At 34.7% G+C, this 14,501-nt stretch overlaps 1 protein-coding gene across 1 annotated transcript; it reads left to right on the top strand.

Annotated features, from left to right (window-relative positions):
• Nucleotides 1-11,505: 11,505 nt before the first annotated feature.
• LOC149383151 (uncharacterized) lies at nucleotides 11,506-13,958 on the top strand. Its single transcript, XM_089629662.1, has 8 exons — nucleotides 11,506-12,062; nucleotides 12,162-12,362; nucleotides 12,467-12,532; nucleotides 12,680-12,748; nucleotides 12,900-12,986; nucleotides 13,148-13,300; nucleotides 13,440-13,578; nucleotides 13,792-13,958. Exons 1-7 carry the CDS (start codon nucleotides 11,661-11,663, stop codon nucleotides 13,533-13,535), a joined length of 1,074 nt encoding a protein of 357 aa, XP_089485788.1. The 5' UTR covers nucleotides 11,506-11,660; the 3' UTR covers nucleotides 13,536-13,578; nucleotides 13,792-13,958.
• Nucleotides 13,959-14,501: the final 543 nt, after the last annotated feature.

A 14,501-nucleotide genomic window follows, 5' to 3' on the forward strand; every position in this document is an offset into this window, starting at 1 on the left:
ATTTTTGCTTATTATGATAGTAATTATTTATATTTTGTGTATGTGGTATTAGAAGCTCCAAAAGTTACGTGCACTATTGTCGATCTTAAATAATTTTAGCTTTGACCATATATTATTATTTTCCCGAATTGGACTTTTCTGCAATACCAGCTATAGCCTATGTAGTATAGGACCTGAAAAACGTATCAGGATTCAGGATCTTAATTTTAACGGAGGTTCATATCTGTGTTTTGCCTATATAGATATCACATGAACACACAGTTCCATGATTTCGTACGTTTACATTATCTTTTGGCACGTATGGTCTTGTGTGTATGTTTGTGCGCTGTAATTTTTTTTTTAGTAGCCATCTAAATTAGTAAGAAGATAACGAGTTGATCATTTAAAATTTCAAACTATTGGTTGGAAATCTATCCACCGTTCACTATGGATTTCTTGAAAGAGCTTGAATTACGCGCTCCAATATCAATGTACCTCTTGTTCTTCCTATTTACGAAAATGTGCACGATCAGAACTACTATAAGTATTTAGTGTCATACTTTATTAGATCTTGATCGTTTTTTAGCCCTGTTTCAAATGGTTTCATATTTGTATCTGCGAGTGTTTTGCTCATATTCTAATGGAGTATTCTAACCTTGTTAAAAAAATGTACCACCGGTTTCATAATTAATTTGTACCCTTGCAAATTTTAATATATCTCATATTCTCATTTTAATAATAATATGAGATTCTTAATTATATGCTTACTCTTTAATGGATGACTCATCATCTTGTGTGAAATTCAGACATGACCGCAACTATCTTACACAGAGTTGCCACAGCTGACCCTAAGTCATTAATGAGTATGAAAGTATTATGAGGTTTCATCTTAAAACCAATTGGTAATGAGAAGAGTAACTCATGACATTTATAAACTCTTGTTAGTTCCCATTCATTTCCAATGTGGGATTCTTAACACGCCCCCTCAAGATGACGACTATTTGCGTTCGCTCATTTTGGGCCGAATCTCAACGATTGGATCGGATACCCGTTTGGACTTAATGAGCTCTAATACCATGTGAAAGTATCATGGAGTTCCAACTTAAAACCAATTGGTAATGAGAGGAGTAACGCATGACCTTTATTGTGAGATTCCTAACAATGATAAATAAACGATACGTCCAACTTAAAATGACTAACCAACAACTAACAACTTGGTCGAGTTTACATCCAATAAATTCAAAGCATATCTTGGACCATATAATGGGAGGCGGGCGAGCATGATATGGCCTTCGTAAGAACATCAAGAACTTGGTCGATCGAGCGAGGGAATGCGATGACCATTAGATTGCTCCTAGCTAAAGCATTTTTGTCGCAAACAAAGAGGTCAATTTCTACATGCCTTGCACGGAAATGAAGGATTGAGCTTGAATCAATGTAAAGTGTGCTCAAATTTCTAAACCAAAGCACAAGTCTTTACGGAACGAGCAATTTTACCGAATAGTGATTGAATCGAGCTAACCTCCAAGACTAAGCTCGCGATACTGCGAAAATGAACCTTCGGAAACGACCAAAGACATGTATGTTGCTTCCAAAAGGACTATGAATTTAGATTAGAGACATTAATTAAGTAAACGAAACGTGTCGTTTACTTATGTTCATGATTGTTGAAGGTTCAATCTACGTCATTGGACCGTGTTAGTCGCCGAGACCTTGACGATGACATAAAGACTGAATCACAGCTAGACCCTCACAGATCGTGGAATATATATTTTGTATATATCTTTGTATGTAGGGACACATATATCTATACGTAACTCTAAAAGACAACTGGCATCAAGGATGATCCCCAGCTAAAATATGCCTATTCTTATTTGTTAGTCTTCTTGACAAACTATTTTGTTAATATTAGAGTATCAACCGTCCATCATAAGTTTGTTAGAGATGGACGGTCAGGATGAGAAGTTACAGTTGTATTTATACTCAACTAACTGATGTGTTAGTCATTCAATCAAACAGTCAATGAGAATTTTCTCTCTCCTGAATCGCTCTCTCTCTTGACTCTCTCTCTCTCTCTCAGATCTAGATTCCGTTATTCTGTTATGGTATCAGAGCCAAGGCTCTAGGTCAGATCTCGATCGCTATCAATGGCTTCTTCTTCACCAAATGTCACAGCTTCCCCAACAATCACCGATCCACAACTTCAAGCCATTGCGAATCAAGTCCAAGCATATCAAAGCGTGGTTCCACACATCAATCCTCTGAATCTTCGCTTAGATCGAAACAATTTCCATTTCTGGAGTACGCAAATTCTGTCAACAACTCGAGCTCATGGACTTGAAAGTTTCTTGCTTGGTACGATCTCATGTCCTCCTCAAGTTCTTCACACAGTCAACGCCAATGGAGAATCAGTCCAAACACCAAATCCAGAGTACTATCTCTGGCTCCGGTATGATCAATTTCTTCTTAGCTAGATGTTCGCGTCGATCTCGGAAGGAATGTTAGGTCATGTGAATAGGTGTCTCACATCGGCGACGGCATGGTCAACGCTATGTCAAATCTTCCAAACTACGTCAAAGGCGAGAGTTCTACAACTCAGATTCGCACTTCAGACCACGAAGAAAGGACGTCTCAGTGTGAATGAATTCATCTTGAAGATGAAGACGATTGCTGATGATCTCAGCAGTGCTAGAGCGTTGATCAATGATGACGATCTGGTTCTTTACATGCTCGGTGGACTCGGATCGGAGTACGAGTCAGTCGTTGTCAATCTCACAAGCCGTGCAGACACTCCGTCTCTACCAAAGCTTCAATTCGCTCTCCAGTCACAAGAAATGCGAATCGAGTCCCTCAATTCGACAAATTCCACATAATTTTCGTCACCGACGGCGAATCTTGCTCAACGTGGAGGTCGTGGACACAACGGCGGTCGCGGAGGTCGTGGTCGCGGACGTGGCGGTCGAGGAAACAATGCAAATCGTCCTGTGTGTCAACTTTGTGGCAGAGTTGGTCATCTGGTCAACAAATGCTTTCATCGGTTCGATGTGCACTTCAGTGGAGCCTCACCACAAGGTCAGAATGCACTGAGTCAATCCACCACACCACAAACCTACACCAACAACCAAGCATACACAGCCACAACACTTGATGATCAAGTTTCTCAAGAGTGGTATTTGGACAGTGGAGCGACAAACCACGTGACTTCATATGCGAGCAACATCGCCAATCAAAGCGAGTACAAAGGGAAAAACAAGCTGACAGTAGGTAATGGCACTTCTCTCCTCATATTACATATTGGTAACTCAGCTTTGAAAATCAATCGTGATAATCTGCTTTTGAAAAATATCCTTCATGTCCCAAACATAACCAAAAATCTCCTAAGCATATCCCAGTTTACCAAGGACAACAATGTACTGATTGAGTTTTATGCTGATAAATGTCTAATAAAGGACAAGGCTTCGATGAGAACACTGCTGGTTGCAGCTCTTAAAGACGGACTGTACCAGTTGGATCTCTCCAAGCTGTCAACTCCTCTCAAGCCAAAATTCACTGCTCTTGTGTCTAGTTTGAATGGTCATTTATTTTCTGTGTGTTGTAGTCCAATCTCGGAGGTGTGTAGCAATAAAAATGTTGTCAAAATCAGTCCTGAGTCTAGTGTTAAGGTCAAATCATATATTAGTTGTGTGAGTCATGTACAAAATCATGTTTCTTTTGTGTGTAATACCAGTTCAAACAAGTCAAGGACTTCTGATGTCAACATTTGGCACAGAAGATTAGGTCTGTATCACCAGAAATCATGAAATGTATTATGAAATCTGTTCATCACAATGTTTCAATAAAAAACCTTTTTTCTGTTCTGATTGTGCTATAGGCAAAATGCATCAGTTCAGTTACAAAACCATCCCAACTCACACAACAGCTCCTTTTGATCTCATACACTCAGACCTTTGGGGACCCTCACCAGACCAATCCTTAGAAGGGTATAGGTATTACATTCACTTCATTGATGATCTAACTCGGTTCACTTGGATTTTCCCTCTCAAAACAAAATCAAACACAAAAACCATTTTCCTCAACTTCAATGCATTTATTGAAAGACAGTTCAACACAAAAATAAAAGCCATTCAGACAGATTGGGGTGGGCAATACAGGCCTCTTTTACCTATTCTCACTGAGCTAGGAATACAATTTAGACATCCCTGCCCACACACACATCAACAAAATGGGAAATCATAAAGAAAACACCAACACATTATTGAGTTAGGTCTCACTCTCCTTTCCACAGCAAGACTACCCTATTCACTCTGGTGGGATGCTTTTGTTAGTGCAGTGTACACCATCAACAGACTACCCACTCACACATTACATCTCAAATCACCCTTTGAACTGCTCCATAAACAAAAGCCAGATTACAATTTTCTGAAAGTCTTTGGCTGTGCTTGTTACCCATACTTAAGACCCTACAACTCCAACAAGTTCAGATTCAAATCAAAGTTGTGTGTTTTCATTGGCTACAGTCCTGTTCACAGAGGGTATAGGTGTCTAAGTGAAACAGGAAGAATTTACATAGCTAGGTCTGTTCTTTTTTATGAAACTACTTTCTCTTACATGTCCTTGTTTCCTCAGAAAAGTCAGAACCTCCCTTTGTCCACCAGTCCATCTCACACCCTGCCTGTCTGTTTACCAACTAGTACAAGTGATCCAAACACTTTCCTTGGTATTCCTGGTTCAAGCCATCACATATCTCAACTCAGTACAGCAAACACATCACCAAGTCACAATGTCACATCACACGGATCCACAAATGACACGTCACCATCACACAGTTCTGAACCCTCACCCACAAACATACCATCCACAAGATCAACATCACCCCTGCAAATTGTTCTTCCCACCACAAAGCACCTCACAAACCAGTCCCACACTCCATACACACCCATCACATCCAACACATAACAACCACACAATGACCACCAGGTCAAAAGCAGGTATTACAAAACCGAGAATTTTCTCAGCTGAAGTATTAACTTGTAATATAGCTAGTGAGCCATTGTCTGTGTGTGAAGCTTTGTCTAACCCAAAATGGAAAGCAGCCATGGAACTAGAGATCAATGCTTTGCAGGACAATAAAACATGGACCCTGGTACCAGCAGAGCAAGCAACAACAATTGTGTCCAATAGATGGATATTCAAAGTCAAGCAGAACTCCGATGGCTCGTCAACAAGCTCAAGGCGCGACTGGTAGCTCGTGGCTTCGAACAAACTCCAGGGATTGACTTCTTTGAAACGTTCAGCCCGGTGATCAAACCGTCCACACTCAAGGTCATATTTACACTTGCTGTCACCTTCAAATGGGACATCCAACAGATAGACATCAACAACGCCTTTCTGAATGGAGTACTGAGTGAAGAAGTCTACACCTATCAACCAGAGGGGTTTGAGGATCCTACCAGACCAACACACGTATGCAAGCTTCACAAAGCCTTGGACTAAAACAGGCTCCAAGGGCATGGTATGAGCAACTCAGCACCACACTAATCGCTTGGGGTTTCACCAACTCCACTTCTGACAGCTCTTTGTTCATCTATACGAGTGGATCTCAGTGTCTCTTTCTACTAGTCTATGTAGATGACATTTTGGTCACAGGAAACAGCAATGAGCTCATAAGAAAGGCAATTGAAGATCTAGACAGGTCATTCAAGCTGAAGACGCTGGGATCAATAAATTTCTTCCTAGACTTTGAAGCACACAGGGATGAACACAATCTCACGCTCACTCAGCAGAAGTATCTGCGGGATCTCCTGCAGAAAACCAACATGTCATATTCAAATCCATGCTCGACCCCAATGTGCCCGAGTACGAAACTCAGCAAATTGGACAGCGATCTGTTTGAGCATGTCTCGTTGTACCGGAGCACAGTTGGCTCACTCCAATACCTTACCATGACGAGACCAGACATTGCCTTCACTGTTAACAGACTAAGCCAGTATCTACAAGCACCAACAGTCAAACATTGGGCCGCTTGCAAGAGGCTACTTCGTTACTTGGCTGGCACGCAACGTCAAGGACTACGATTTACACCAGCTCACACACTTGCTCTGACAGCATTTGCAGATGCTGACTACGCCAGCAACCTAGATGATCGGAGGTCTATGAGTGGGGTCTGTGTGTATCTTGGTCCAAACCTCATCTCCTGGTCAGCTAAGAAGCAAGAGGTTGTCTCGAGAAGCTTAACTGAGGCTGAGTACAGGGCACTCGCAACAGTCACAACAGAAGTGATTTGGCTTAAGTCGCTGTTTGATGAACTCAACATACCACTTGATCCTGGCCCGTCAGTGATCTGGTGTGATAATCTGGGAGCTGCGTCACTTGCCTCAAATCCAGTTTTTCACGCCAGAACAAAGCATATAGAGGTTGATGTACATTTTATCAGGGAGAAAGTGGCAGCCAAAATTGTTGAGATTAGACACGTACCATCTACAGACCAAGTAGCTGGCATTTTTACTAAACCACTCCCTCTACCTCAGTTTATGTTTTTAGCTTCCAAACTAAACTTGTGTACCCGCGTTTAGTTTGAGGGGGAGTATTAGAGTATCAACCGTCCATCATAAGTTTGTTAGAGATGGACGGTCAGGATGAGAAGTTACAATTGTATTTATACTCAACTAACTGATGTGTTAGTCATTCAGTCAAACAGTCAATGAGAATTTTCTCTCTCCTGAATCGCTCTCTCTCTTGACTCGCTCTCTCTCTCTCTCGGATCTAGATTCTGTTATTCTGTTAGTTAAGAAAGAAAGAATATTTGTCCACGGAATTCAAAATTTAATCGTCAATGGTTGTGAAATGACATGCACGTATAATTCAAATATATACTACAGATAGCATATTTTATACTAGTTCAGTTGTACTATTTTTAATACCTCGATTCTTTATTTCCTATTTACAAGTATCCACCCAATAAATAAAATTTAACTATATGTGTGTATACTTGTACATTCAGAAGAAAATTCAGACTGGTTCTTGCTTGAAGTTGATAGAAGTCGTGTATAAATTAAATTAAACAATTAAGTATAAGAAAACTTAAAAATAATGAAAATATTACATACCCATACTTATGCCTGTACTAAAAATAGACAACAATTATGACATATATATATATATATATATAATAATAATAATATGCACTGTATTAATGATATACTATACTATACATGTATTAATTGAAGAATAGGTCAACTAAATTCTAAAGATATGGCACTTGTATACAAAGCTAACCAGGTGTTCAATACTTCCATTAATACAATGTATATGTATATGAGATTAATATAGAAATGTTTGAAAAATAGAAGACCTGGAATTAATGGGCCAATCAGATGTTGTTAGCCATACGGAACAAAGCTACACGCTAGGCTGTATGTAGCCCAGCCAAGCATGTTTTGGTCTATATATATATTTGGTAGTTGGACTACACAAAGTTTTGTTCCAATTAATTAAACTCAATTCCCTTCTAATCTCCCAAAATTGAAAAGAAAAGAAAAATCTATATTGAACAATATCCATTTAATTAATCTTCTTTGTCTACCTGATTGGAACATAAGTATTAAGGATTTAAAAGCACTTGACTGTCTACATTATCTGAATTTGTTCATCATCACTTCCTCTATCATTAAATTTGTATTTATAGTTGTTTCATGTACATGGTATATTATATGCTTCTTCCCTTTTCTGGGGGGATTTTAAATGTAAATTTTAGTGCGTGTATACATACATATATATATATATATATATATATATATATATATCCATTTTCCAGCTTGATGCTCAAAGCACAACGGAACACATCTTAACTATTTAAACTACACAAACACGTCTTATATTATTTTTTTAATCCAGATTTTAATTGTAAGAAAAGAAAAAGTTTCTAGCCTTGGTCGATTTATCACAAGCTGAAGCGCCTGATGGATTAAACCCTACCCGACATATTATCATAATCCGGATTTTAAAAAAAAATTAATGTTTAATTAGAATAGGTTGAAAATTGAAACAAAAAATATATATATAAAGAAATAGGTCAAACGCTCTGGCGCTTGGCTTAACCTTTTCCTATTTTGTTTTACTAATCAATAAGAAAATAGCTAGGTCTTGATCCTTGACCAGTCTCGTCCATCTTATCTTATTGCGATGGATAATTGGATTCAAATTCTTATGTTTTCTTAACTTCAAATCCAAACTGAAACAGTTTGATTTAAAACCAAAATTCAATTATCCAGTTAGATATAAACAAAGAGTTGGGATATAAAACTAGAAATGAAACGTGCTTATTATGTTTAGATGGTGATGGCTAGGACGCTATGGCGTGACACTACCTATTACAAATTATTTATAAAAAAACTATAAATAAATTATTTTTATGAATGAAAGAGTTTGGTGTGTTTGGTATTCCTCTCAAAAACAATTTTTTAGTTTTTGAGTTGAAAAAATTGAAAACAAGAATTGAAAACATGTTTGGTTTAAATTTTTGGAAAAAAATTTCAAAAAATTTTGAAGTTGTTTTGTAAAAGAGTAAAGAAAACTGAAAACAAATAAAATGTGTTTTTGGAAGAAAAAAAATTATTCTCTTCTCTCCTCCTTCTCCTCATCTTCTCTTTTCATTTTTTCAAAAACAAAAAGAAAAACTATACTAAACACTTTTTCAGTTTTTTCAATTTCTCAAAAACAAAAATGAAAACTGTACCAAACAGCTTTTTGAAAACAACTGAAAAATAATTTTTCAATACAACTACAAAAATTAAAAAATAGAAAACAAAAACTTTTTGAGTTAACTACCAAACACAACCTGTAATTTTCAACTGTTCGTTGTTCAATTTGGGCAGTATGTTTTTACAATGATGCCACAGATTACCATTTTATAAATCAGAGAGAGAAACAAATATATCAGGTGAATATTATGCGGATTAAAGATCACAAAATTACGAAGCAATTTTCAACTGTCGATTCCACACGAGTACTCCTCTCATGGTCCGTCACGATTCTCACCAACAACAAATGATCGATTATCACTAAGCAAAAGTACTAATGCTTGGAGTAACAACATCTCAAAACAACCGTGTTATTTCGTAAATAGTAAAATTTCGGTGTGAATGACTAATATTTCGATAATTGCATGTGATAATAATCGGGTGAGATCACAACACCAATTTAATTCAGCTCATCGTCACATAACGTTAGAATACATACCAAATAATTTTTTGATCAAATTTTTGAATATATAGTTTGAACCGATTATTTGGATAAGACGGTTTAATGTCATGAAAACACAAAATATGTCAAAGACCAGTATTATGCTAAACAATTTTCGATGAAATTTTGTATAAACAAACAAATTATGCTACAAAAATAAAAATAAAAGGTGACGCAAAATAGAAAAAGAAAAAGAAAATGTTATATATCATAAAGTTACAAAAGATAGAGCGATAAAAAAAAACATGTGTAAATCTTTTTCTTTACTAATAATGGACTTGGAGAAATATTTGGATATCTATGTTAAGTGTAATGTATTGAATGCTTTCATTCTCCCCTCTTTTTTTTTTTTTTTTTTTTTTTTTGGAAACGATCTCCCCTCTTAACAAATACATTCCTTCATGTTTCTTATCGAAAGTGACTATTTATTTCTCGCCCTATATCTCTCCACTTGATTATAGCTATTTTATTAGTTGATTTCAAGCCAATCAGACCACAAACAAACGCGCGCGCGCGCATATATATATATATATATATATATATATATATATATATATATATATATATTATTGATGAACATGAAACACATGTATTTAATTATGTGTAAACTAGCAACATAGCCATTTTGAAATATGATTTTTGGAATCTAGCCAACGTTTGGTAAATTTTGCAATCTAGACATTTACTGAAATTTACGGATATAAAATACCTAATTTACCCTTTTTCTTATACTTACTTGATCAAAACACTAGCCCACGTTTGACCGGTTTGAATTGTATACAGCCAATTAATTTCATATTTTTTCGCAATTTAATTGGATATTTAGCGAATTTAATAGGAGATTCGGTGATGTAATTAAAAGAGAAAATTTAATGCAATAAATGCACAAAAAATTTACCATAATTAACAGAAATTAACAAATCAGCGAAGATTAACAAAAATTTACAAGCATTTACACTGTATTTGCTTACACGGCTATAATTTCAGCAATTTAATTTCAGCTTTTTGAATTCATAATAGGAGATTCGGTGATGTAATTAAAAAGGAAAGAAAATATTTATTTGATTGAATAAAGTCAAACAAGATAATGAATACATGTAATTATGATAAAATCCCGTTCAAAATTAGAAAATAAATTTGGAAAACAAAAATATTGTATTAAATGCATATTAAAGGAAAGAAAAAAATCGGCTCTACCTGCACATATGTAAATTTACCATAATTAACAGAAATTAACAAAGCAACGGAGATTAACAAAAATTTACGAACATTTACACTGTATTTGCTTACACGGCTATAATGTTCATTAAAGAAAAAAACGCTCAATAACCAACTTTGCCAAATATAGAATTTTTTTTTAAAATTTTAAAAATAATCCGAATATAACAAATTCGGCTACAAAACCAAGTTTCAAAACATGGGCTAGTATTTTTGAAACCAAACCAAGACTAATATAGTAAATACCATCTTACATAAATATGACACGTCATCAAATTTGGCTAGATTCGAAAATTAAACGAAACGTTGACTAGATTATAATTGCAACGTTTGATGTGGCTTAGATCGACTAATTTTTCTTTAATTATTTTTTATAAAAAAAAATAATTAACTATAAGGAATGGAAGTATGGCCTAGAATTATCTCCAATTGTTGTTTTCTTTTCCTTTGGCCCTAGAAGCTACAAAAAAATATATAATCACTTTTAATAAAGCTTGATTTGACAACATAACATTACCTTATACGCATTGAACACTGAAAAGCTCAATCGCACAGGCACAACAAACAACCAGGTTTAATTTTAAGTTCATGAACTGTCATAATTAATTATGAACTGTCAACATTACATATCATCTACGTTGAATTTTTTTATTTTTTTATTTCTTTATTTTTACTGATGATTTATACTGCATGGATTAGACTGAAAATAACACCAAATTATTAACCAATAATAACACTAATAATTGAAGTCGAACAACAGTGCCTCCTATTATTCTTAGAGTAAAAGTAAACTAAATGAATGACAACTGAGATGTGTGAGACATGGATCTTTTACTATAAACTTAAATAAATATTTTTTAAGTTTATTTATTATCTTTCCTGTTTTAACTTTTAACCTAGCTCACTTCGCTTAATAATACTGTTCAAAGACAGAAGAGAGAGAAACCGAAATGAGAGAAAGACATGAAAGATAACAGAGATATGACCGGTCAAATGTACATAGATAGAGAACAGAAGAAATAATAAAACTCTGAAATAAAAAAAAAAAAAAAAAAAAAAGTTCCCGATAAATTATAACCCCTGTCCTGGTCTTTATATAACCTAAGACCCTCTTAATAGTTTTTCACAGACTATACCATTTAAGATCCTCTCTTGAGAGACTCGCAAATATTCAAGCCAATTGAAATAACATATCATTATCATCCTTCTTATTTTAAAAAAAAATGGCATCTTTTTCATACCAACAACACCACCCAATTCTTGTTGATTCAGTTCTATCGCTGGATCAATATCACCAGTTTCAGTATAGTAATAATAATAATAATAATATCCAAGATCAGTTTTACAATCTCCCAGTATCTCAATCTCACCATCAGACTGTTCAAGGAATCCCAGTTGATCACGTCTCTTCTGGGATGGTCATGAACAACAACAAGAGTGAAAACGACACGTCGTTTGTCACAAAGACTTGTTGTACTACTGTGAGCAGCGATGAGAACGACGAGCCGTATTGTTCTTCGGTGACTAAGAAGCACAGCACCGACGAGAGCGGCGAGCAAGTGACTCAGAAGGTGGAGAGGAAGAGAAAAGTCGCCACTAGAAATAATAATTCTGCTCAATCAAAGGTTAATATATATATATATATGCATGTATATATGTTTTAAGTATTAGTGAATTATGTGATGAGTTTTAACCAACAAAAAGGGTTTGTTGAAATTCTATAGGATGCAAGAGAGAAGAGCAGAGGAGGAGGATCAAAGAAACAAAAGTGTGGTGGTGGTAATAATAACAAAGGCAGTGAAAAGAAAGTAAATGGTAAAAAAAATGATGAGAGTAAAAAAGGTCAGGAAGAGCCTCCAACTGGCTTCATTCATGTTAGAGCTAGGAGGGGTCAGGCAACAGATAGCCACAGCCTTGCTGAGAGGGTATTTATTTTATTTTATTTTAATTTATTTTATTTCACACATTTTCTTTCTTGGTGAAGTGTTATCTTATGTGCTAATTTATTATTATAATTAATTATTTTCAGGTGAGAAGAGAGAAAATTAGTGAGAGGATGAAGATGCTGCAGAGGCTCGTTCCTGGGTGTGAAAAGGTTTTTTTTTTTTTTTTTTTCTCTTTAGATTAATTTGTCTTTACTATGTCTTTTTCAATAGAAAAAAAAAATTAAATACGTGAGCAATTTTTTATCATCAATAATTTTTAATCTGACGAATTTCATGTGGTTTTGTATTTATAATAGGTAACTGGAAAGGCCCTTATGTTGGATGAGATTATCAATTATGTCCAGTCCCTACAAAATCAAGTAGAGGTGTGTAGTACCGTTAAGCAACTGTCTTTTTTATTTTTCAATTTTTGTTTCTCCTCTCAATAATTATATACTTAAGACAGCGTTTTTAATATGTGTTATTAATGATCAATTTTTATCTAAATGTTGGTCATTGTCATGATCATTATTTCAGTTCCTTTCAATGAAGCTTTCCTCTTTGAATCCCATGTTCTATGACTTTGGAATGGACATTGATAATGCATTTGTGGTTAGACCTGAGGTAATAATAATAATAATACTAATACTGATATTTTTTTTCTTCAATTTTAATATATATATATATATATATATATATATATATATATATATATATATAATTATTAACCCACTTGTCTATATAGACTATAGCTCATGGTTTTGTGTTTATGGAATTGTTTATAGGGAGTGAACAACTTGGCTTCACAAATTCAATCTGTGCCTCAATGTAGTCAATCCCAGCCCACAGCTGATAATAACTACCAAGCAGCTCTAATGGAAACTTCTTCAGCTTCTCTTTTGCTACAACAAGGCCGAATGACAAATGCCTTTTCTCATGTATGTCAATGTCAAAATGTGTAGCACAAATATTGTACATAAATACAAGTAATTAATCATATTATCATCATGTGTGTATGATTATAAATATATATGACTCATATAATAATAAAAATATCGTTTGCACATCATTTTTCAGGAAAATGTGTCTCTCTTGTGGGATATGGAAGATCAAAGACAAAGTTTGTTTCATCTTAATCCATCTCTTGGATTCAACAACTTTCAATTAATATAAGAAAATGAAGAAAAGAAAAAAAAAAGCTGCCCTACAAAACAAAGTGAGCCCTCAAAATCTTGTCTCATTTTAACACATCATGCATATTAATTAGTATTATTATTATTATTATTATTATTATTATTATTTCATAGCAAAAGTGTCCATACTTTATTCTTTAAACAATTCTATCCCCGGTGTTTTTATTATGTCTAACCACTTTTGTTGACAAAATGTGTTTTGCACCAACTAACTCTTCTCAATTACCCTTTTTCAGGTGGTGATGTAAAAAAAAGAAAAGAGTGATTAGTTTCCAATGAAGGAAGATTGTTCTTCAGCAAAAGAGGCAATGTACTAGTTTCCAAATTCCAAATAGATTGGATAGTGGACTTTTGAGCCTAGTGAACGTATATGAATAAAAAATATCAGCATCAAAGGAAATCATGAATTGAAAGATTGAAGAACAAAAAAAAAAAAACTAGAGCTATATATGTATTTATAACCGACCAAATAAGAGACCAGATCTTTCGTAGATCCTTTTTTCTGTCCATCTTGACTCCTCTAGTCTCAGCATGCACAAACTCCAAGACCCTCTAGGCTTAGCGGTGGTTAGGAATTGGAAGAAGAAATTTAATTTTTATTTTTTTTATTTTCATGTAAAATAGACAAATATATGTTAGTTATATATTGTCATTAATAAAATATATATTAACCGTTTACGAATCCCATATATATTCCTGTTGTTACAGTAGTTGTATGTTTCTTTCTGTTATTTCAGTTATTTTACCGCTATGACCAATTGAAAAAACGTTATTGACATGACTAATTTTAATATATTGCATTTTGTTCCTTTTATTTTTGTTCACCAAGCTCGAAGATGAATCCCCCTTTGCCCACCCTCATCCATATATCTCTGAACTGAATTCTGATCATATGCTTATACGGATAAACCTGATATATCAAATACATTTATTTATTTATATACGG

This window comes from Urtica dioica, chromosome 10, assembly GCF_054948205.1.
Source record: "Urtica dioica subsp. dioica isolate 48M chromosome 10, U.dioica_male_clone48M_v1_H2, whole genome shotgun sequence".
Taxonomy (NCBI): Eukaryota; Viridiplantae; Streptophyta; class Magnoliopsida; order Rosales; family Urticaceae; genus Urtica; species Urtica dioica.